Genomic DNA, 25,622 nt, shown 5'->3' on the forward strand with positions numbered 1-25,622 from the left:
GGCGGGAGCCTGCGACCGGCCGGGATGCCCCTGGGAAAACACTTAGCACTTGGCGTTCTCAGCGGCGCCCACGAGATGGCAGCCTTGATTCGTCGTCGTGCACACGCCGCCGCGCGGTTCTGACTTCCCCAGTCTGTTTTTGAGATCATGACCATCATGGAGTTCAACCTTTTTCCTTCCTTCCCCATCTTCCCCCTCAGATGTTTTCATTCCAAATTTGAGTGGGGGAGGGAAGGTTATACACTCACATATCCGTAGGGACCCAACTATGACAAGGTCCCCTGGGAATAATTAGAAACATAAAACCCTCTTGCAACACTCAGTGAGGAGGACAAAGGGAAGCCAGAGAAGGGACCAAGATCTAGGAGGCAGGAGGCGACCAGCACAGGGAAGGGATACGGAAGGCAAGAGCAGAGAAGCAGACTGAGACTGAGAAGAGTAAGGGATTTGGTAAGAAGAAAAGGACAGGTGCAATTTAGGCAGGGAGGGGATGGACACAAGGGCAGTGGTCGCTGGTCACTGGTCCCTGAAGCTTGGCAGAGAAAGGACTGGAGGCTCAAGGTGGTACCCAGGGAGGCCTGTAGGCCCAGGGAAGGACAGGCCCAGAACCTGTCTGAAGAAAAATTAAACACCTTGAAGACCCTGGGAAAATACAGGAAAGTACCTGGGGTGGTGAGGATGGGAGGAGATTAGGTGCCAGAGTAATTAACTGTGGGTCCTTTCAGTCAAAACTCCTATCCTAGTAAGAGCTGGGACCTCATGGAAACCAGGGACCCCACCTTAAACTTGTGGTTTCAGGGACCCCACCTTAAACTTACTTGTAGTCCCGGGGTGTTCGTCTCAGCTACCCTTAGGCATTTGTTAAATACTGCTTGAATAATTCACAAAAGAACGAGAAACACTGGAAAGACTCTCAGTCAACTTTTTGTCCATGGTGATTTCTGTTTTCTTCTATATACAGTGTTTGCCAATAGCTACTACTTTGATGGCATCTTAAGACTAGATAGACTTCAAAATGAGTTATTTTAAGGTTTCTTATCTTTGGGTTTTCTAGTTTCACTTTACATTTTTTTCTTTTCTCTAGATGCCAGTGCCCAACCCATTCGCATACTTACTCCCAAGGTAATAATACATTCTGTGTTTTCAGACTGGCCCCAATTTCTACTTCCACAGTTGGCATTTATAATATATTTGGACAGAGGGTAAAAGCAAAGAAAATCAAGGGATATGAGAAGGTTGATGGAAGTGATTGTCTTCTCATTCGAAATTGGTAATATGTAGTTCTAATTCTATGATGTTAGCTGAATGTATGCTACTGATTATGTGTTTGGCTTAAATACATATTTAATAGTATTTATAATGTTTGTTCTAAATAGAATTATATGCCAAAGCTGAAAATGGTGGTATGGGTAGGATTTTAAGATTGCCTGAGTTCATCAAACAGAATTCATCGAGATGAAATCTTTGCAAGTTTTCTAATACATCTCGACAAAGAAAGAGGCTAAAGAACAAGGTGGTTCCTAGAAGGAAAAAACTTACTGGTATTAATGTTTAAAGTAACATTCTATTTCTTAATAATTAAAAATAATGACAAAAGTTTTCAGTTCCCACAGACATCTTAATCTGTACCAACTCCATTGTCCACAGAGCAGCAGGAAGCCCATCGTCACCTCAGTGTGTCCTCAGCATGTCTGTCACATGAATTACTGACACAAACACTGATGTCACCTCTTAGAAGGAAAGGTCAAATCTGAACAGTGTAGCGAGGGATAGAAAGGAGGGGGTCTGGCCATGCAGAATCCTAAGTAACACCCCCCAAAACCGCCGCCACAGAGAAGCCTGTTGGGGAGTAGAGCAGATAAACTAACTGAGGGCTGTGCCTGCTGGTGGAGTGACTCAGCCTTAAGGACAAGACAGCCATCACCCCATTCATGAACAGCCATCACCACGCAGAAGCATGCCCAGCCTCCAGGCCCTCATGTGCATACATCTTCAGTTGTTTTTCTCCAATTCTGACTCGGTTTCAGCAAAGAATCAGGAATTTTCTATTTGGGGGGAATAAAATTAGTAATTTAGGGAAAGATAATGTCTCTTTCATAGGATCCAATTTATGTCTTTTCCTAAACTTTACTCACAGGAGTAATAGATTTTTTCTTTAAAGCCTGTGATAATCAAAGAAATTTAAATTTTGATTAAGGATACGCTCGCCCTCAGGAAAGTGAAGATAGATTGTTGTCTAGTGGTAGTCTCTGTCTTTCAAAAAAAGATGGTAGTGAGAATTGTTCAGTAGACTTTTTGTCAATCTTATAGTCATAACCAGGACTGATAGAAAACAATCGATAAAAACAAGAATAAAATTCATTTAACGCGGCCCTCTTATTGTTCCAGTATCACAGAATTATCATTTTTGCCATAATTGCAACCAGACACATTGCAAAGAAATAATCAGTTTATAAATTTTTTTATTAAATCTCACAAAGAAAATGAAAATTTTTATATGTATGAGCGTGAGAAATAGAAATATCTCACTGTCATAAGTAACATCCATGGGAAAAAACTTAAACAAATGGTCACAGTTGCTATAAGAGGTGTAAGTAGGACTCTAATTACTGAATTTACTAATAGCTTTTCTCTAATAATAACCCATCTGTAGAGTCTAGAGGATTTTTTTTCTGGAAGATTTTTATACATCATGTTTTCAAAAGTATATTTTAATTTCAAAGGAGAAAATATTCCAAGTGACTTTGTTTTCACACAATCAGCATCAAGTTAGCATTACATTCTCTTAAAATTGAGGTTTAATTTGATATACAACAATGAAACCTGAAAAATATAGTTTAGGTAAGGGTTCAGGGGAGATGTTTATGTTTACTGCTGGTGTTCACTGCTGGAATACCAATTTACTGTCAAATGACAATGTTTTGCTTTATTTTTGACACCTCCTCTAATGCTAAGTTTTACATTTCTAGCTCCTGTATTTTCACCTTATGGGAAAACAACAGATTATGCCTTTGAGGTAAAGTCAATCAGTCTGTTCTTTCTTTTATGAATGACCTGAAAAAAATACAACTAGAGTATTTTGCTAATGCATTATTATCTCATTTGAAATCTGTTATTAATTGATGTTCCCTAATCTCATTACTTGATCAGGCCCTATTTAGCAAAGTACCTTATTAGGATAATGGACTATAAATCTGTTAACATGAGTCATGTCTACCATACTGTCTTCTGTATAGCTGTTAAAGTAGGACAAATTCCCAGTTCTACAAACTCTCCAATTTATATATGTTGTATGCTAAATCTTCTTTAGCTTTGTAGTTATAACTGTCTCAAAAGAGGTCCAGGTAATCTTTTGACACAAGAACAAATGAACAATTAATTCTGATGAATTTTTATCGCACCGTATTTTTATATAATTGTTTGTTTAAATCCCGGCCTCTTCCTATTTCAGGAATCATAAAGTACATGTCACAGGGGGCCTAACAATCAACTTGCCCCTGAGCAAGCTGGGTGAGAATGGTGCTGAGTTCACTGAGAGCCCAGGCCCATCTGAAAGGTGCGGCCTCCAGTCAGCCCCCGGTGATTGCTACCCCCAGGAATGCAGGCTTGATGTAGCCCAGTTATTTAAGAGACATAGTCACATTGGATTTTTTTTAATCCTGACTTTTAAGAGTTATTAGCCAATTCAAAAAAAAAATCTAAACATAATGTGGATCAAACAAACGTCTTTGAGACAAAAGTGACCCATCATCCATCAATATGAAAGCTCTTCTCTCAGCTGTAAACTTTATGAAGCCATGTTCCTCCTGTTAGTAGTTGTATTACCAGAGCCTACCACAGTGCCTGGAACATAGCAGTAGTTTTGGGTGGGTAGGAGGATGGATGGACGGATGGGTACATGCATGCAACAGTAGTTGGATAGATGAATGGTTGGATGAGTGAATGAAGGGAGTGAAAAATACACGAGGAATCAACAACATTTAAATTGGAAAATAAGAAATTTGAGAGGTAACTTAGATATGGAGGCATTTCAAGCTGAGGGAACGATTGAGAGTTTATGATGAGTTTGGAAAAAGGTAAATAATTCCAAAGTGACTAGAATCAAGGTTTGCTTAAAGAAGTGTGATGAGTCTGAGGCCAGATAAGGATGACCTGGAAGGCCATGCTATTGAATAAATACTTTATTCTCTAAAGCAGGGGTGTCCAAACTTTTTTCAACGTTTTTTACCAAGGGCCATATGCGGTACAATACACAAACAGCTGGGCCACTCACTCGAGGTGAAGTACGTATTGCCTCACCTGGTTTATTTAAGTAAACTAAATATATTTTTGGAATTTGCTGCAAGCCAATTAACAATGGATTGCGGCAGCAGTTAGCCCGCTGGCCACAGTTTTGACCCCCCTGCTCTAAAGGAACGATTTCAGGCTGTTAGAAATAAAATGGTCAAATCTCTAATACACCCATCACGAATACCTTTTTTTTTTTTCAGATGGCTGTTTCAAATATTAGATATGGAGCAGGAGTTACAAAGGAAGTAGGAATGGCAAGTATTTAAGTTTTCTAGAGTCTACTGTAGAGGTTATATATCTTTTTGAAAAGAGCAAATTGACAACAGTTGAGTCCTTTGTTGTTGTTGTTTTTTTCAATGTTCAATGTTAAGCTTACCAGAAGTGTCTATTACGTTTCTAGTGCGATCAAACCTAACTTATAAATTATTTTCGTTACTGTAGGACCTACAAAACATGGGTGCTAAAAATGTTTGTTTGATGACAGACAAGAACCTTTCCCAGCTTCCTCCTGTACAAATAGTTATGGATTCCCTAATGAAGAATGGCATAAACTTTAAGGTTTATGATAATGTAAGGGTGGAACCAACCGATAAAAGGTATTTTTTTATTGTTGTTATTTACTTTATGTGGAAGCCAACACATTGTCACTGTTTGCATAAAACTTGTCCCAAGAAGCCTTACTTAATGGCATGGCAATGTATTTCTGAAAAGTATGACATCATGGCTTTTATTTTCCCTTCTCTAAGCTTCATGGAAGCTATTGAGTTTGCCAAAAAGGGAGCTTTTGACGCCTACGTTGCCGTGGGTGGCGGCTCCACCATGGACACCTGTAAAGCCGCTAACCTGTATGCGTCCAGCCCTCACTCTGATATCCTAGATTATGTCAGTGCCCCCATTGGGAAAGGGAAGCCTGTGTCTGTGCCTCTTAAGCCTCTGATTGCAGGTAAAGACTGTTTGTTTGTTTGTTTATTTGTTTTCTTTCGCAGTTGGCAAAAGGCCTTAGGAAAGATGCAAGCCAGGAATTTTAGGTTAGATGTTTCCAAAGCTTTCTGATCTCTTCATTTCAGTGTAGTACCTCGTTGGGAGAGCAAAACAGATAGCAATTCACTTATGTTAAAATTCCGATCTTCATTATTGCACAGATCGGGACAGTTGGGTCAGTGGTAGGAAAGTTTGCAGACTAAAGCTATGAAATCACTATTTGAAGGAAGGGGGATGGTCATTATTTACTTAATAGATCCCTCTACCAGTTTCAGCAGGTGTTTCTTCTAAACCCCACCCTGTTTTGTCCCATGTTCCCAGCCGCTGTGGAGTTTAAAGGGAACATTCACTATTATTTTTCTGGTGTTGACTCAACCCTTTCTTCCACATAGTGGCCCCTCAGCTGACCTGAGGCTTCATGTCTTCCCTGGGACATGTGGCCAGCACGGCTGCATGGCTCTGGGTGACATCTGCTCTGTGGCTGCTAGGAGGGGCACAGCCGTGCAAATCCAAATCAGAATAGCTTGTGTGTTTCACACAGACCTTGGGATCTTTCTGTATTTTCTTCCTTCTCATTTTATGGCTGTTAGCTTATTACTATTTAAAGTTTTATGCCTAAAATGCGCTAACTTGTAACTGGCAAGTATCAGTTTAATGCCTTGTCGTCTCTCTTCTCCCCCTCTTCTGTCCCCATTGTGAATGGGCCTTGTGATGGGATACAGGTGAGTTGATGGCCGATGAACTGCTGTGGTGTGAATGAGCAGTCAGCAAGGGGCAGCATAATTGATGTCTGACGAGTGAAACCCTCTGGGGAGACAGTGGCAGCAGCACTCACAGGCTGATTAGTCAAGTCTAGAAACTTGACAGAACTACCAAACCACGAGCCCAGCGAAGGCAGAGCATTACTGTGCTTGCTGCCAAGAGGGCATGAAGACGTCTTTAGAGAGGCAAACAGGAGTTTTCTTCCTGAAGATGGCCTGCGTTGGGATCCCCAACTGCAGCTGCTTAAGCTCTGGCACCCAGGAGCCCGAGGTTCCCAGAGCTCCTCACTGTTACTACAGAAACAGACATCACACGTACATGTTACATATGTGTTAATACAGTCATGGACATCATACACACATGTGAACACAGGTACAGGCATCACATACACATCAAAACGCACATGCATGTTACACATGCATGCATTTAATGCAGACATGGACATCATATGTGTTAAACATGCATGTTAATGCCAACACAAGCACCATGCTGTTATACATACATGTTAATGCAGACGCAGACATAGATGGTGAAACATACATACATATTAATAGACATCAGACAAGCAGTGGGGGCTGTAAAGCTTCCTTCTCTAACTTTGCTCCTTATTTCCTAAGTATCTCCACCGACCTTTATTTAGATGTTGTATTAAAATTAACATTATTTTGTTCAAGTCCCAACTACTTCAGGAACTGGAAGTGAAACTACTGGAGTTGCCATTTTTGACTATGAACACTTGAAAGTAAAAATTGGTAAGAATTTTGCCCTTTAACTTTTAAAAAAAGTCTCTTACCTTTTAACCCCACCCCCTTTTCTTTAATCCTAATATTTAACAGTCAAGGAATTAGGGAGTTAAATGCATATGTATGTACATTTTCTTTCTTTTTTCAAGTATATATAAAAGTATGAAACAATCTAATGAACTTCTTTTTGAGAATTACCTACAAAAGGATATTGAAATGCCATGAATCTCGATTCGCCATTTTTCTGCCCAAGTTAGTGACTTGAATGTCAATGACAAATGGTCCTTCCTTTCTTGGACATTTTTGTTATATTTTAAATCAACGTCATTGAGACATAATATTATATAATAAAATGCCTCCATCTTAAGAGTCTGGTTTGATGGAGTTTGACAAACATAGACATCCATGTAACCACCACCCCAATCAAGACATAAAATGTCCCCATCATTCCAGAACGTTCCCTCCTGCTCTTTCCTAGTCAATTCCTCCAGCCCCATTCCTGAGTAACAACTGTTCTGCTTTCCATCCTCTTTGTCATTTTTATCCTATCTTCCTCTCTGACTCTCAACAAAGGTGGCAGAAATGTCCCTCTCCTTGAGTCTAGCTCAATATTCTTCTTCTAGGCCTTTGTAGCAGAATAAATTGACGTTCAACCACCCATTATAGTAATTTCTCTTTTTAAAATTAAATTACATTATCCTTTGAGATTGTTAAGATAATAATAGTTACCAACACTTAAATTCTACCTTAAGTTGTTGTTGATTTTTAAAATGCATCCTTTTTTTTTTATTATTGGGGAATATTGGGGAACAGTGTGTTTCTCCAGGGCCTGTCAGCCCCAGGTTGTTGTCCTTCAATCTAGTTGTGGAGGGCGCAGCTCAGCTCCAAGTCCAGTTGCTGTTTTCAATTTTTAGTTGCAGGGGGCACAGCCCACCATCCCATGTGGGAATTGAACCTGCAACCTTGTTGTTAAGAGCTCACAGTCTAACCAACTGAGCCATCCGGCCACCCCTACAGTTTTGTGTTTGTTTTTTTAAAAGAATTTTTCATGTCATCTAATGTGATCCTTAAACAGTTCTGTGAGGAATGGAGGTCCTGTGATGGTATAGTCTCATCTCATAGAGAACCCAGAGAGGCTAAGTGACTTACCCAAAGACACACAGTAAGTTGCAGAGCAAGGAACCGAACCAGTGGCATGCTAGTAAACCAGTTCTCTGGAATTTAATAAGTAAATAAGCCCTGATTTGTAGTCTTTGCCAATTTGTGTGGTGTAAATACTCCCATCAGAGCCAATGACGTCACTCAACCTGGACTTGGGAAGACATGCTCACACTTGGCTCTTTCGAACCTGAAAGAACTTCAGCTCCACTGAAAAAGCCAGGTTTCTGATTCGCAATCCCTTTCCACTGTTCCTTGCCACTGTGTACAGGAGAATGAATCTTGTCTCATATTTTTTATTTTTAGGATAATTTCTTATCCTAAAGTTATTTAATGTTTTTAAATGGAACCCATTATCTATAACCTCTATTGAAAATCCCTGTCTTAGGCATTGCTTCCCGAGCCATCAAACCCACGCTGGGACTGATTGACCCTCTGCACACCCTGCATATGCCTGCCCGGGTGGTCGCCAACAGTGGCTTCGATGTGCTTTGGTAGGTACAGGTGCCGCCTGGAGGGGCTTTGTCAGTACCTGGGTCTATGGATAGTATTTTCTTGCTGAAATTACTTTCTAGGCATTCATGGATTAGTACTCCACAGCAGCCCCAGTTTTGGCTGTCATTATCCCCTTGCCTAGATGAAACTATTGAAGCTGTAAAGATGGGTAAGTCAGTGAGGCCGTGGGTGAGCCCCAAACCTGCTGTTCGGGATGGACCACCCCAGCCACGGCTGCAGCCACAGGGACGTAGCACAGGGAGCAGTTGGAGCTGGCCTGTCTCTATGGCCACGCTAACCAGAGAATGCCCAGGGCTGCCAAAACACGCGAGAGGACAGGAAAGGGAGCTGACGTTCTGTGAGCTGAACTGTGCTCACCATGTCAGCACGTTACATGCATCATCCACAGCTCTGTGCCAGGCGAAAAAGAGAACTCGCTTCAAGATGCTTAGTAACTTGTGCAAGTCATAACGCATGCTGCCTTCAGCTGCCATGCGCTCCTGGCTTCCTAATCAGCGTTTCTACCACAGACTTCGCTTCTGAGCTCAAGGCCATTCATCCCAGTGGCCTCACTCCCGGAGGTCCCACGGCACTTCACATTCAGGATGTCCCAAACTGCCCTCTTTCACCCATCTGTACATGCATATTTTTTCACATTCTAACATCTCTAAAATCAGAACATATCTTAAAATCTGTGGCATGGTGGTACAGTGTTCTTTCTTCCAGTGGTACTTTTGTTTTTTAAATAGTACATCTTATAATGCATGGCATCTTAAATTTGATGAAATCTGATCATTCTCTTAATTCCACCCCCTTCCCCCCACACACACACACCTCACAGCTTCTCCTCCTGAGTCCCTTAACTTAGTGTAAGACTCAGTGTGAATGTCTCCTTTCTCTCATGCCCACACCAGCCAGGAGGTTCTTCCTCTAGTCTTGCTCAATCTCTCTCGTATGTGTTCCTTCTCGGGCCTCATTGCTCCGCCTTGGTTCAGGCCCGCCCCAGCTCTTGCCCTGAGTGTTATAGTCGTTTGCTCATCAATCTCCCTGCTGCCATCCCATAGTCCTTCCGTCTGTCCTCCTCACTGGCCTCACCAAGCTTTCAGAATGCAATATGGCCACTACACAGACACACAGACACACACATAACTCTACCTTATAGGTCTTTCCATGGCTTTCCATGCCTACTGTCCAAAGGCCACATTCCTTTGGCCCTGGAATGTCCCCAAAGCTCAGTTCTTTATCTGCTTGGGTAACTCATCTTTCATGTCCACTGGAGCATTCTCTCTCTGATGGAGTCTTTGCTGACCCTCCTCTTCCCTCTCCTCAAGCACAACTGACCACTCTATCCTTTGCTCTTCCCCTTAGAGGGACCTATACATTGCTTCTGAGACACCCTTCTCTTCACATGCGTCTCTCCCTCAGTGCGCTGTGAGCTTGGTGAGGACAGGACCATCTTTCTTATCCATCCTTGCCCCTTGACCCAGTGGCGGTCACATGATAGGTATTCAATTAATACCTGTTGAATGAATTTCATACAAGCAGGAAGTGGCAGAGTTAGCATTCACGTCCAGGTCGACCCAAGTTCATAGTCTGCTTTACTCAATACATCGCGCTGCCTTCAAGAAACTGGAAAAAATTGTGTTCAACTCCATCCTGGTCATTGTTATCAGTACTTTGAAGATTTCTCCCCTAACAACTTGGAAATGAGGGAAATAAGATTACCCTCCCTAACTGAAACCTGCATAATAAATATATAATGGATGAAAGCAGTCACCTTTAAGTGAATGATTCACAGGCCCAAAGTCTTCACTGCCAATCAGATGGGGGAGTGGGCTCAGAAGGAAGAATGGTGATAGTTGCCCTTCCAAATATTGTCCAAGGGAGAGAATACCTGGCCTGAAGAATCTGCCCCTGTGACCCAGTGGCCTGTTCTGAAGGTGAACACACATATCCACTCAACCTTAGAGGCAATCCCCCTGGTTAGGACTCCATGGGCCTTCTGGTCATAAATTAGCATCCATAGGACTTGCCAGCAGGGAGAAAAGGTGGCATCTGGAAGACTCAAGCGTCTGTCCCCCTCCACCGTGATGTTTCTTGTTGCAAATCAATCATCGGACTTCTAGGTTTTACATGTCGTTTCTGTGAGTGCCATTCGGTGAGTGTGCCGCTGAGAGACAGAGCTGCTCCCGGGCCCAGAATTGAGATGCATGCAGAGCAGAGGTTGGACTGGACCTCAGCAGACTCAGTGCCACCCCATCCTGGCCACGTGGACACCTCATTCTTACGTTACCCACAGATTCTCTCTTCAGAACCACAAAGCCATAGCTTCTGTTGACCAACTGATTTTTTGGTTCAGTTCTAATGCTTTGTTCAACCAATGTTAGCTGCTTCTCAGATGTAGAAGAGAGTAAATTCTCCAATTGAAGACTGAAAATTCTAATTCGTGCAAAAAATAGTTCATCTTATACTGTGTTCCCAATGCATTATTGATCTAGATGGTTATGCTTACTCTTATCTTCAGCACTTGATTACCTAGACTTGGTGGCAAGCCAGCAGGTGGAAGACACTCTGAAGCTTGGGTCCTGAAATAGTCAACCCTGAATTTAGGTCACATAAGGAAAAAGAATTGGAGTTTCTTTCAGGCCAAGATTTAATAATAATGGTGAATGATAAGTTTTATAATGTGCTGGTCCAATATGCTAAGTCCTTTACATGTGTCAACTCAATTTTCACAGTTGCACCGTGAAGATGGACTATTATTTATTCCTGTCTTAGAATCACAGGGAGGGTGGTGACTCCCCGCAGGCCCGCAGCAGGAAGATTTGGTGCCAGAATTTACACCTGGGCAGATGACCCCAGGTTTCGTGTTCTCACACACTGCATCACGCTCTTAATAGGCTGGTGTAATAAATGAACTCCTTGGGTAAGATGGTATTTGATCAATGCGAGGTATAAAATGGTAAGTATACTTTAGAAGGAAATCGTTTGTTTAGAGTCAGTGCTTTGCTTCATGACTTAAATGTTAAAAAAATTTAACATCATAAAGATTTATTTGCCATATGTAATCTTATACAGATTGGTCAAAACACTATTTTCAACCTGTGTCTTTGAAATACTTCTCGTTAGCCATGCTCTGGAGTCCTACACGGCCCTTCCCTACCACATGCGGAGCCCGTGCCCTTCAAACCCCATCTCCCGGCCCGCCTACCAGGGCAGCAACCCGATCAGCGACATCTGGGCGGTCCAGGCCCTGCGGATCGTCGCTAAGTATCTGAAGAGGTATGTCACCTCGAGGGGCTAGGACGAGAACAGAAAGAGCACATGCCACCCTCGCATAAAATGTGCTGTGCCAGATCCAGAGATGTCCTGAGCAAGTCTCGTCACCAAAAGGTTAGCCAGTGGACATAGAGAAGCACCAGCAAGCTTCTGGAAGGATGAAAGAGATGGGGAGGGAGCCACGAGAGGACAAAGGAAAACTGGACCCTTTGGTCTGAAAAGGCAAAAGGCTGTGAGGGTACAAAATAGGAGTCCCTAACTGACGAAGGACGCAGGTAGAAGGATCAGTCATGAAATCCTCAGAACCAAAGCTAAGCAGAGGAAAGACGTCCTTGAGACCTAGCTACCAAGGGCAGACTAGAGAACCACAGAGGCAGATGTCGGCTGCGCCCATCCCCATCCTGGCCGTGTGAAAGGCACACGGAGTCCACCAGTGAGCACGCTCACATGAGCTAAGTGTAAGAATTAAACATGTGGAGTTGTCTGTCCCGGGAGCGCTAGAAGGCTTCCTAAATGGTTACGAGAGATTTGTGAATGACACGGCCATACTAGGCTCTGAGACAGCAGAGGGATACTTAGAGAGGAAAGCTGATCCCTGAGACAGGAAGACATGCAAAGTCGGACTCACTTTTGCACTTATGCGTAAGGAGGGCAAGAGCACGGTGGGTTAGGCGTGAATGTGAGCATAGAGCCTCCTCTGGCCTTGAGCTGGAAGCTGCACTGGAGAAGGGACTTGGGCTGCATTTGTAGTAGAGCCGGCAGGAAACGACATGGAACTGTTTCAGGCTCACGGGGACCACCGGAAAGCGTGGAAGCATTTGACTGGGTAGAAGCGGGTACAGATAACGGTCAGCCAGTGTGTTTGAGAGGAACAGAAGCCTTAGCAGAGCAGCAGTGGGAGGTGAGGGGGTAAAATGGACACAGGAGAGGCTGAAGCTCCATCATCTACTCTTTCGTCTTGTTTATCAGGAAATACGGAACAAACATTGGGTTTTGGAAAGGAGACACAGACGCCTAACTATTCCAAAGAAAGGGGGAAAGGCCGTGGCACTCTTATTTCATAGCAGGAATGCTTCCTTACTCCAGGCAAAATGGTGAAAGAGCAAGCGAGAACTGGTCCGCCTGGCAGTCTTACGCTTCCTCCCCAGGGCAGGGTTTCCAAGCTCTGTGTGCAGGAAGGCTGAGCTGCATCTGAAAGGGACCTTTGAGAATGTGTTTTTCCAAAGTGGCACTGGGGACACAGAGAGCAAGCAAAGCCCGTCCTACAATAACATCCCACTTCCACAATAATAAATATTAAAATAACATGTGCAGTTTCCACAGATAACGAGAGGCCTCCAGTGGGTCCTATTTGGGGCAGTGTCACAGCAAGAACGATGGGCGGGCTGCATGTATCCTGCAGGTAGCCCCAGGCGACAGGGACTCACTCCTGGGAACCAGTCTGGGCCCTGTGCATTTGAGTATGTGTTTACTCTAAGTCCATTCACAGCTGCAGTCAAGGTTACTGACAAATGAAGAAGAAGAATGAGTCCCAGGGCACTTTGCTAGAGCAGCTCTCACAATCCAAGGGTCAGTGCTTTGCTTCCCCTGGCGCTTTTATCACATGAGCAGCCTGACATATATTTATTATGCCTTTTCTGAAACCATTGATGAGAAAATATTGCTTACCTTCAGTTTTTCTTGAGAAGACAAGATGTCATTTGAATAATTTGCCTAATTTTTCTTCCTACCAAGTAGCATTTCTTATTTTCCCGATCGTTCCCTAAGGCAGCTCTTTATTCAGTAGGAAATGCCAATGTCAGTGTGTTATTGTTAGGTATTTATGTCATCCACAGGGCCGTCAGAAATCCTGACGATATTGAAGCAAGGTCCTATATGCACTTGGCAAGTGCTTTTGCTGGCATTGGCTTTGGAAATGCTGGTGTTCATCTGTGGTGAGCAAATCTGAGATTTTATTTCTTCACCTAAGATAATTGCGTTTAAATTTTTTTAAATATTTAGAATTTAGGACAGGTGATAAGATTTAAATATGCTATAGAAAGAAAAAATTTAATTTAGGGTCACGGAATATTTTCTTAATTCAAATGTAGTGTGTTAGGTCAAAGATTTTTGGGTTTTGGGGTTTTTTTTGGTAACAGTTTTATCAAGATATAATTGACACACTATATAATTCACCCATTTAAAATATGTAATTCAGTGTTTTTTAGCATATTCACTGAGTTACTGTTACCATAATCAATTTTAGGGCATGTTATCACCCAAAAAAGAAATCCTATACCCCTTAGCTGTTACCTGCCAATCCTCCTATGCCTTCAGGCAACTATTAATCTACTTTCTGTCTCTATAGATTTGCCTATTCTGGACATTTCATATGAATAGAATCATATAACATGTGGTCTTTTGAGTCTGGTTTCTTTAACTTAGCATAGTCTTTCCATGGTTCATTCATGCATATACAGTACTTCATTCCATTTTATTACCAAATAACATTCCATTATATGGATAGACCACTTTTATTTCTCCATTCATCAGTTGGTGGACATTTGAGTTGTTTCTACTTTTTGGCTCTTATGAATAATGCTGCTATGAACATGAGTGTACAAGTTTTTGTGTGGATGTGTGTTTTCATTTCTATTGATTATATACCTAGGAGTGGAATTGCTGGTAATCCTATGTTTACATTTTGAGGACCTTCCAGACTGTTTTTCACAGCAGCCGCACCATTTTGCATTCCTACCAACAGTGGATGTGGGTTCTGATTTCTCCACATCCTTGCCATGTGTTGTGGATTTTTCAAACCTCAAATACATAATTTTTTTCTCCTAATCTCTCACAAAAAGAGAGATCAGAATCTTTATTAATAGCCCAGAATTCATTGTTTTGAACAGAACTTTATTTGTATTTGCCTCAGTGTTCTCTGTGAACACTGAAAATTAAGAATAGGTCTTTGCTAGGGAGAGTAAAATGAAACGGTCATCCCCAAACTCTAATGCTGAGAGGAACATAGATTGTCAGTCACGACCTTTCTAAAAAGCAGGTGAGCAAAGTCTCCCCAGAGCTTGAAAAATATTTATATTTTTTGACTCACTAATTTTACTTCTAAGAATATAGCCTAAGAAAGTAATCATGATATGATCACAGAATTTCCACATAAGGATATTCGCCTAAATGTTATTTATAATTGAAAAATTTGGAAACAACCTAAATTTCCGACAGGTTTTGAATGGTTAAAGTGCAGTACTCAAAGAACAAAATAAGGCTATTAAAAATAATGTTTTAGAAGAATATAAAATTATATGGGAAAATGTTTACAAAGACTGTTAAGTAACAAAAGCAATGTTTAAAACTGAATACACAATATGATCATAAATTAAAGATATGCACAAGACTAGAAGCATTGTTTGGTTTTTTGTTGTTGAGTTGTATGAGTTCCTTATGTATTTTGGATATTAGCCCTTTATTGGAGGTGTTGTTTGCAAAAATCTTCTCCCATTCAGTTAGTTGCCTGTTTATTTTGCCTATGGTTTCTTTGGCTGTGCAGAAGCTTTTTGATTTGATATAATCCCATTCATTTATTTTAGCTTTTATTTCCCTTGCCTTTGAGGTCAAATTCATAAAATCGTCTTTGAACCCAAGGTCCATAAGTTTAGTACCTATATTTTCTTCTATGCATTTTATTGTTTCAGGTCTTACGTTTAGGTCTTTGATCCATTTTGAGTTAATTTTGGTACACAGTGACAGATAGCAGTCTAGTTTCATTCTTTTGCATGTGGCTTTCCAATTCTCCCAGCACCATTTATTGAAGAGACTGTCTTTTCTCCATTGTGTATTTTCGGCTTCTTTGTCAAAAATTATCTGTCCATATTTATGTGGTTTTATTTCTGGGTTTTCAATTATACTCCATTGGTCTATGTGTCTGTTTTTCTGCCATATCATGCTGTTTTCATTATGGTAGCCCTGTAGTACAAGCTAAAGTCAGGGAGTGTGATATCTCCAGCATTGTTCTTTTTTCTTTGGATTGCTTTGGCTATTTGGGGTCTTTTGTGGTTCCAAACAAATCTTATGATTTTTTGTTCTATTTCTTTTAAAAATACCATTGGGATTTTGATGGGGATTGCATTAAATCTGTATATTGCTTTGGGTAATATGACCATTTTTAACTATGTTGATTCTTCCAATCCATGAACACAGAATGTCTTTCCATTTCTTTGTGTCTTCTTCAATTTATTTTAAAAATATCTTATAGTTTTCAGTATATTGGTCTTTTATATCCTTGGTTAAGTTTATTACTAGGTATTTTATTCTTTTTGTTGCAATTGGAAAAGAGAGGTTTTTTTCTTTCTTTTTCTGAGATTTCATTGTTAGTATATAGGAATGCAATGGACTTTTTTAAAATTTTTTTTTTAAAGATTTTATTGGAGAAGGGGAACAGGACTTTATTGGGGAACAGTGTGTACTTCCAGGACTTTTTTCCAAGTCAAGTTGTTGTCCTTTCAATCTTAGTTGTGGAGGGTGCCATTCAGCTTCAAGTTGTTGTCCTTTCAGTCTTAGTTGTGGAGGTCGCAGCTCAGCTCCAGGGCCAGTTGTCAGTTGCTAGTTGCAGGGGGTGTAGCCCACCATCCCTTGCGGGAGTCGAACCGGCAACCTTGTGGTTGAGAGAATGCACTCCAACCAACTGAGCCATCCGGGAGCTCAGCGGAAGCTCCGCTCAAGGTGCCATGTTCAATTTTAGTTGCAGGGAACGCTGCCTACCATCCCTCGTGGGACTTGAGGAATTGAACTGGCAACCTTGTGGTTGAGAGCCCACTGGCCCATGTGGGAATCGAACCGGCAGCCTTCGGAGTTAGGATAATGGAGCTTTAACCGCCTGAGCCACCGGGCCGGCCCCTGCAATGGACTTTTGTACATAAATTTTGTAGCCAGCAACTTTACTATATTCCTTTATTGTTTCTAATAATTTTTTGTGGCTTTTTTAGGGTTTTCTGTATATAGCATCATGTCATCTGCAAAATGTCATCTGCAAAAAATGACAATTTAGCTTCTTCATTCCCAATTTGGATGCCTTTTATTTCTTTCTCTTGCCTGATTGTTCTGGCTAGGACTTCCAATACTATGTTGAAAAGCAGAGGTGATAGGGGACCTGTTCCTGAACGTAGAGCAAAGGGCTTCAGTTTTTCACCATTAATTATGATAATACCTGAGGGTTTATCATATATGGCCATTATTATGTTAAGGTATTTTCCTTGTATACCCATTTTATTAAGTGTTTTAATCATAAATGGATGTTATATCTTGTCAAATGCTTTTTCTGTATCTATTGATATAATCATATGATTTTTGTCCTTTATTTTGTTTATGTGGTGTATAACGTTGATGGATTTGCGTATATTCAACTATCCTTATGACCCTGGGATGAACCCCACTTGGTCGTGATGCATAATCTTTTTAATGCATTGTTGCATTCAATTTACTAGAATTTTGTTTAGGATTTTTTCATCTGTATTCATTAAAAAATGTGCAGAGGACCTGAATAGACATTTCTCCAAAGAGGACATACAAATGGCCTATAGATATATGAAAAAATGCTCAATATCACTAATCATCAGAGAAATGCAAATAAAAACCACAATGAGATATCACCTCACCCCAGTCAGAACGGCTATCATCAACAAGACAAATAGTAACAAGTGTTGGAGAGGCTGTGGAGAAAAAGGAACCCTCATACACTGCTGGTGGGAATGCAGACTGGTGCAGCCATTATGGTAGGCAGTGTGGAGGTTCCTCAAAAAATTAAGAATAGAATTACCATATGACCCAGCAATCCCTCTCCTGGGTATCTACCAAAAAAATCTGAAACGATTTATCCGTAAAGATATACGTGCTCCAATGTTCATTGCAGCTTTATTTACAGTGGCCAAGACATGGAAACAAGCAAAGTGTCCTTTGATAAATGATTGGATAAAGAAGTTGTGGCATATATACACAATGGAATACTATTCTGCCATAAGAAAAGATGAAATAGTACCATTTATGACAACATGGATGGATCTTGAGATTATTATGCTAAGCAAAATAAGTCAGACAGAAAAAGTCTAGAACCATATGAGTTCACTGATATGTGGGATATAAAACTGAAAACAACAAAAGAACAAGACAAACAAATGAAGAAACAAAAACTCATAGACACAGACAATAGTTTAGTGGTTACCAGAGGGGAAGAGGGAAGTGGGTGGTACATGCGGGTTAAGGGGATCAAATATATGGTGATGGAAGGAGAACTGACTCTGGGTGGTGAACACACAATATGATAATATATGATGTATTACAGAATTGTACACCTGAAATCTCTGTAACTTTACTGACAATTGTCACCCCAATAAACTTTAATTATTTTTAAAAAAGACTAGAAGGAAATATTCTATAATGATTATCTTGAGAAAAAGCGATTATGTATTATTTTCATTTTATAAAGAATACATGCAACTGTTAAGAATTAAAATATTGGATATTGTTAGAAAGGTACCTATGAAAGTTACCGTGTTTCCCCAAAAATAAGACCTAGCCAGACCATCAGTTCTAATGCATCTTTTGGAGCAAAAATTAATATAAGACCCGGTCTTACTTTAATATAAGACAGGATCTTTAATGTAATATAATATAATATAATATAATATAATATAATATAATATAATATAATATAAGACTGGGTCTTATGTTAATTTTTGCTCCAAAAGACACATTAGAGCTAATGGTCCAGCTAGGTCTTATTTTGGGGGAAACACAGTACATGCACCCTTTCATGTCATGAAAGCACACAAAGCAATAATATTCTGAATACTCTGGAACCTGAGCTAGGTAAAACAAATTCCAAAATACCCAACAACTCAGAGAATTGATAGCTTCCAATCTGCCTCAAAAAAGATGATAGGCAAGGGGCACCTTTTTTTTTGGACAGATAATTATACTGTTCACAAAAATATTTCAACTTTCTATGAAATTCAAATCTTTTGGTGCATAAGCACAAATTCATCCAATAATCCATATCAATAGACTTACAGACCACTTTACTATTATAAAACATTTTATTTCAATATATTAATTGTAACTATATTATTAAGGTGTATGAATCTTACAGAAGATGACTCTTCTGAGTCATCTATTAAACTATAATATTATCCTATTTGTTCACTAATAACTCAAGAGGACATAAAGGGTTTTTCCATTAAAACAAACCAAAAAGAAAACCCCCACAAATGAAAACACATGGTGCCTTTTCTTGAAAGCCCTTTGGACTAAAATAATCATTTATGATTCAACTCCATTAGTTTGTAACATTCAAAAGGATGTATCAGTTATTGGTGGGACAGATCACTGGCAGGTCAAGCTTGCATGTCTAACACAGCACATCTCGGCTCATAAAACTCCCACGGAGCATGCCACGAAAGCATTGCAAAGCAGGACAGAAAACTCATGCCCTGAAGCTTATTAAAGAAACTTCAAAGTGAATTCTTAATTTCTTCAAGATCAGAAGGTTCACCAAATGTGTTTGGGGAGCAACTTCTGCATCGACATGTTTAATGAGCATTTGAATTTGAACATTCCCGAGGTTTTGTTATGAAGAACACCAAGTACCAAGGGCCTAATGACATATCCTTATATCAAAGAATGTGTAACTTTGTGAGATAGCGGGATTGTCAAAAGACTATAAAGGGCTCTCCCATAAGAGTATCTTTGTGTTGTTAATTTGAATGTCTGGTATCTGTATGTCAACATAAAGACTTTCTTTCTTTTCTAGCCATGGAATGTCTTACCCAATTTCAGGCTTAGTGAAGACATATAAAGCAAAGGATTATAATGTGGATCACCCACTGGTGGTAAAAATCATAATAAATTATTTAATTACATCTTATATTTCCTCGCAGTTGCCATAAATGTATTTGTCAATTCTTGTTTGCTTGGAGTACGGGATACAGTAATTTACTATCTAGGACATGCAGGTTGAAGACCAGCTTTGGCCAACTGGTCACCAAGTTTTGTTTGTCTGCAGCCTCATGGCCTTTCTGTGGTGCTCACCTCCCCAGCCGTGTTCACTTTCACCGCACAGATGTTTCCCGAGCGGCATCTGGAGGCAGCAGAAATATTGGGTAGGAACTATTACTCATAAATCTGTGACCCCATGTGTTTGGAGCATTTCCTAGGGTTGTTTCTGAAGATAAACCATAAAGGATAATACTAAAAACGTTGCTTTGAGATAGTTTACTAATAAAATGTCAGTGACATGCCCAAAGTCCAATTTGCGCTAAAATTCTAATCTTATGTTTCTAATAAATCGTCTATTAATGAAATGGAACCAAATATTGCTTATGTTCAGTTTGGAGTAATCCTGTGTCCAGTGGTTTCATCCCCAAGGAACGTGAAACTCTATAGACTACCAGTGTTGTAAATGGCTTTTGCTATGTTTAACGGGTAATAAAATGAATCTAACTCAGGAAGTAAAAATAAATTCCCAATTACAGAGAATCTAAACAACTAAAAACTGTATAAAAAGATCTCAAAAGAAGAATTTGTTTACTGCTCTGTAAAATAAATAATGTCTATAATAAGATTCCAACTGTGCCTTTTGAATCTGACAACAAATAAAATTATGTTCAGGATAGCTTTAGTGTTGAGTAAAATTTTGGTATTTTTCTAAGACGAGAACTCTTTTAAGTAAACTTGAGTGTTTGATTAACTTTCCAAACATCTTATTCCCCTACTTGCATTTAGGGTAGGAAGGGAAAGGCTAAAAAGAAAACTTCATTAGGCTCTTCTAGCACCGGCCGTTGGAGAGATTGTTTCCATAAAGGTAGGAATGACCACAGACATCCTTCCGAGGTGCCGCTTCACCCCAACTTTTCTCTCACACTCTGACGTTTGTGCTTTCGCTGAGTTCCAGGCTCTGGGCTGGGAGTGTTCATGAAAGAAGTCCAGGGTAGAGAAGTCGTGCTGGGGGCTTGGTTTTTCCAGCACTTTCTGCTGGAAATGTGGCGCCAGCTTTACCAAGGTTCTTATATCCATTTTCCCTTTGGGCCTGGGGATGTTGTTTAGCCATTTCCTGGGACTCAGATGCCTCTGCAAATATGCAAACAGTGTAAATAGGCAGGAGCCCAAATAGACTACCTAGCTGTATGGTAAATGGGGACATCTTAGAGAACTTTCCACGCAACCAGTAAAAATACTGAGAAAGCGATTCCTCTGTTAGACAAAACCCAGGCCAGTAGAACCCACCAATTCTTCCTTCTTGCATAGGAAATGTGTTTAATATTATTCTCTACTTAGCCATTAAATATTTTGCTTCCCTATGTAATCTTAGATTTTCTTAAGCTTTATACCAATGTAGTCTCTTTCCTACCCTCTTTTTTTCTAAAACACTTCATAGGAAAACGCAGGGGTTTTGATGGTGTTTTTATATGGCAGCCATCCCAGGAAAATAAAAAGCCCATAAACCTCGTATCGTGTGTCGCCTCTCCACCTACTCCATAGTTTAGCTGCTGCTGTGTAATATAGGCTGGTCTTGTCAGGCAAGGTTTACCTTCCATTCAGCTGCTCTCCCGACCAGCCCTGTATCTGGTTCTATTTATACCTTTTCCTGGATTAGTGAAACAGTCCTCACTGTCCTGGAAGAGAAAGGTTAAAACGGATTTAATAACGTGCTTTAGTATGGCGGTGAACCGTACATTCTAGTGTCCTTTTGCACAATACCAAGTGGGCTTGGGTGACAGCATGAGGCATTTTGGATAATAACTAATATTACATTCCATCTGTAAAGTGTTTCACTTCCTGACTGTGAAGATGTTCAACCAGAATAGATGAGGGGCAGGGGTGCTAATGGTTTCGGACCAGTTCCCTTCCTCTGGGAACTTTCACGGACACCCTGCCTGAAGGCAAAACCCCCTGGTTCTTCCAGATTGACATTTCTGTGATTGTGTATATTAATTATGTCCACATTCTACCCTTACATGACTCCAACCCTTGGGAACCTTCCTCCCCCTTTATGATATCATTATTATCTACATAGTAAATATCATTTTCTGAGTCTTCCTGTTCTTGGTTCTGCCTAAGTCTATAATATTTATTTAGAGGAGCCTGCCTTGCCCTTTGGTAACAGAGTCCAAAATAAAAACTTTTGTAGCTATAGACAGGAAATACTTCCCTCCCTGGCCACACAAAGTCCATTTTTGTCAGTTTCCTCCTTTTTGGCAGTTAGCATTGGAGTTTTTGTACTTCACATACATCCATATCTCACACAGTATTTTTGCAAAGGGTTTGTTTTCCTTTCCTAAGATGTTGCCGTAAGAAAAGACATTGAACATGTGTACCTCTAGATGTCAGCATATTCTAAGCCCTGAAAGCTATGTAAGCTGTGTTTTCTGCTACAAGTGTTCCTTCTTTCTCATCCAAACACCAGCCTTCCTTCTTGGTCTCCTTCCTGTGCCTCTTTTCTTGGCTCTGTTCCTCTCCTTCCGACCCCAAAGCGGGGAGCAGCCCATTAGAAATGTGAGAACCAGGTGAGCTGCCCCCCGCAGACCTCTCTGCACGGGCCTGGCCCATGGGGCTGACCGCTGGGCCGGCCTCCGTGTGAGGCACAGGGGCACCCTTGTCCTCTGTGTCAGGCAACCAGCAGTAGGCTATACATCAGCCGCCTTGTGACTGAATGACACCCAGGGCCAGCTTCCTCCTCTCTGTCTACAGTCAGTGCTTTGTGTCTTCTAGGCGCCCACACCCACACTGCCAGGACCGCAGATGCTGGGCCTGTTTTGGCAGATGCACTCCGGAAATTCTTATTCGATTTGGATGTTGATGATGGCCTGGCTGCCGTTGGTTATTCTAAGGCTGATATCCCTGCGTTAGTGAAAGGAACGCTGCCCCAGGTAAGAGACACACACATCTTCTTCACTCCCTTCTGGAAACACAAAGCTACAGGAAAGATGTACTCCATTTGGGGCGTGTTAGGGGAGATAAAAACCCGGGGTCCACAGGTTTGCTGTACCAGACATAAGCTCTCCCCTTCCCCAGAGGGAAGGAGCCACAGCTCCCTCACCTTTATATTCTTCCATAAAACTGTGGCATGTGTGAAACTTATGATGTAACTGAAAGGAGCCCTTATAAAAATTCAAGGCAAAGAAAAACACAAAAAAACGCATTCATCTTGAGGTATAGCAAATCTCTCTTTTCTCCATGTCTACTCTTTTAAGAGTCCCCTATAAAACTCTGTGAAGGGCCACTAATATTATTTTTCACTATAAAGAGTTACAAATTCCTACTACTGTGAACAGTAGACATGACCTTTAAGACTATTACAAAATTACCTTTTTTATTTAGCTATAATTGATATTATATTCATTTCAGGTATACAACATAATGATTCCATATTTGTATATATTGTGGAATGATTAATAAGTCTATTATTAACATCCATCACCTCACAGAGTCACAATAATTTTTCTTCTTGTGATGGAAACTTTTAAGATCTACTCTCCCAGCAACTGTCAAATATACAGTACAGTATTACTGTATAGTTGTCACCATGACAAAATCACTTTTTAGCATATTTGGGAGAGTGTATATTTTATATGTATACATGTCTGTGTCATTTTGAATCTTATTTATTTAAATGTTGCTAAATAGTATAAACTGAGCTGTTATCCTTTATTTGGTAGAATCGAAATAGATGTCGAGTTTCCCCTCCCAAACTTCACATGAAGAGAGTTTCTGCCCCACTGGGCCTCTCTTCCACTGTGCTACAGCATCAGACCCTAATAGGCCAAGACTGTGTTCATTGCAATTCACCATAAAATAGAGATTCCGAGCCATGGGCACTCAGCTTGTGGATCACACCATGCCCACCAGGCCCAGAGCGCTCACTTGGTCCTTCTGTCCAAAATGGGAAAGACAAGGGTCATTTAAACCAGGAAATAAATAAATAAATGAATGAATGAATGAATGAATGAATAAAATGTAACCCCCCACCAAAAAAAAAAAAAAAAAACTGTGAGGATATGAGGATAAGGTGTGTCTGCCTCAAGGTATTCATGGATCTTTTCCTGACACTGGAACAGAGTTAACAGCTGGAATTCTACTCACACAGCATACTGCTTGCCATGAATAACAACGCTTTTCCCTTGCCCCACTCCAGTTAAGCAATTTCCCACTTAACAAGTGCTTAGAATGTTGAAGACCTCAGCTCACATAAGATAATATTTGTATGGATTAGGTTCACAGATTCATGTTTGCAGGAGCCAGGTAGATAACAGCAATGAACAGTCAGTTAAAGCAATAGGGGGTAGTGGGGACTTTGGTGAACTAGAAATCACACGAGCCATCTGATGGGGTAAGCCTCTTTTCAGCTACAATTTATCATCTCCAAGCAGAAATCCAGGTCCCAGTGTTGGGAGAACTTCCAATTTTCAAGAAAAATCAGCAATCTGAATATTTGTATTGAATTCCCTTATTTCCCAATGTACAGACCAAACATGGCCCATGCAGCATCAGTTTCCCTAATTTAGACTCAGGCCCAGTGGACTCAGTTGCTTCTAAAAATAGAAATGAATGAGAAAAAGAAGAATCTCAAAATGTAGCCGAGCCCCTAGACTAACTCACAAACCCTTCGTTCTAACCCACAGTCAAGGGACAAAATAGTCAAAAGACATGACCATCCCAGTTGTTTTATTCAAACCTGTAAGTTCTATGAGGGCAGGAACCTGTCTGTTTTGGTCATCTATTCTCTATTGTACTTAGCATGGCTAGTAAACATCTTAAATGAACACATACCTGCAGCCCTCTCCTAAATCGTCTGTCCAGGTGAGCTTAATGGCTGAATATGGTAACTTCATGAGAACTTTCCTTAGATTTAATAGGACTCAACCAATGACAAAGAGCCATGAAAACCTACCTAGGGACACCAGACCAAACGGTCATCATGAGTTTTATGTAGCCCAAGGCTCTTACAGCAGGGTCCCAGTGATAGTGTCCCTTTTGCAAGGGATTCTTTGAAAAGTTCTGCTTGTTTAGCTCAGGGAAGTATTCAGGAATATGTGTTTGTCAACATCTAGGAATGGTTTTCAGATGAAACTGTGATGTTCTTGGCCATTTAATTGCTGGTGGCAAAGCATCTCCCAGCCATCAGGATGCATTGGCAAGTGTTTATTTACTGTTTTAATTATGCTGTGCTCAGACTTTCACTTTCAGAATCTATTCCAAACTAACATCTGAGACCATCCACTAGCATAGCAAGCTAATTAGATATCATTCTGACTACTTCAGTGCACGTGTCATACTTGGAAATACAGGGAGCACAACCTAAATTAGATAAAACTAATTTCTTCGTTGCAGAAAAGATGCAAGTCATATCTATAAAGTAGGAAGCCAGTATTTCCTCAAGCTGTATTCCTAAAGCAGTCCCAACGTGTATACTGCCTTTTTTTTCCCTTTGATCATATTTTCATGATTGGGAGAAACATAGTCAATTTTAATTAACTAGCACTAGTTCCATTTTTGAGTCAATGTGATATACGTGAGATAGATAGATAGATAGATAGATAGATAGATAGATAGATAGATAGATGATAGATACCCTGTTTCCCTGAAAGTAAGACCTAGCCAGACAATCAGTTCTAATGTGTCTTTTGGAGCAAAAATTAATATAAGACCAAGTCTCATATTATATAAGACTGGGTCTTACAATAAAATAAGACTGAGATATTATATTATATTATATTATATTATATTATATTATATTATATTATATTAAAGACTCAGTCTTATAATAAAATAAGACTGCGTCTTAAATTAATTTTTGCTCCAAAAGACACATTAGAGCTGATTGTCCGGCTAGGTCTTATTTTGGGGAAACACGGTAAATAGATAGATTGATTG

At 40.5% G+C, this 25,622-nt stretch overlaps 1 protein-coding gene across 8 annotated transcripts in view; it reads left to right on the forward strand.

Moving 5' to 3' along the window:
• Nucleotides 1–25,622, forward strand: part of ADHFE1 (alcohol dehydrogenase iron containing 1) — a 44,181-nt gene that overhangs the window by 5,765 nt on the left and 12,794 nt on the right. For 4 of the 8 annotated variants that reach the window (XR_013994804.1, XR_013994805.1, XR_013994806.1 and 1 more), the window contains exons 2-13: nt 1,085–1,122; nt 2,970–3,016; nt 4,491–4,544; nt 4,732–4,886; nt 5,037–5,233; nt 6,708–6,785; nt 8,323–8,428; nt 11,559–11,711; nt 13,544–13,642; nt 19,504–19,582; nt 19,756–19,852; nt 22,461–22,618. Coding sequence is in view for 4 of the 8 variants with exons in the window: in XM_081071051.1 (XP_080927177.1) it covers nt 1,085–1,122; nt 2,970–3,016; nt 4,491–4,544; nt 4,732–4,886; nt 5,037–5,233; nt 6,708–6,785; nt 8,323–8,428; nt 11,559–11,711; nt 13,544–13,642; nt 19,504–19,582; nt 19,756–19,852; nt 22,461–22,618 (1,261 nt within the window). In the remaining 4 variants the exon portion in view is untranslated. Of the gene's footprint in view, nt 1–1,084; nt 1,123–2,969; nt 3,017–4,490; nt 4,545–4,731; nt 5,234–6,707; nt 6,786–8,322; nt 8,429–11,558; nt 11,712–13,543; nt 13,643–19,503; nt 19,583–19,755; nt 19,853–22,155; nt 22,256–22,460; nt 22,619–25,622 lie in introns of all 8 variants that reach the window. The other 4 variants (XR_013994807.1, XM_081071050.1, XM_081071053.1 and 1 more) reach the window with 4 other exon arrangements.

The sequence above is a fragment of the Rhinolophus hipposideros genome, assembly GCF_964194185.1.
Source record: "Rhinolophus hipposideros genome assembly, chromosome: 13".
NCBI lineage: Eukaryota > Metazoa > Chordata > Mammalia > Chiroptera > Rhinolophidae > Rhinolophus > Rhinolophus hipposideros.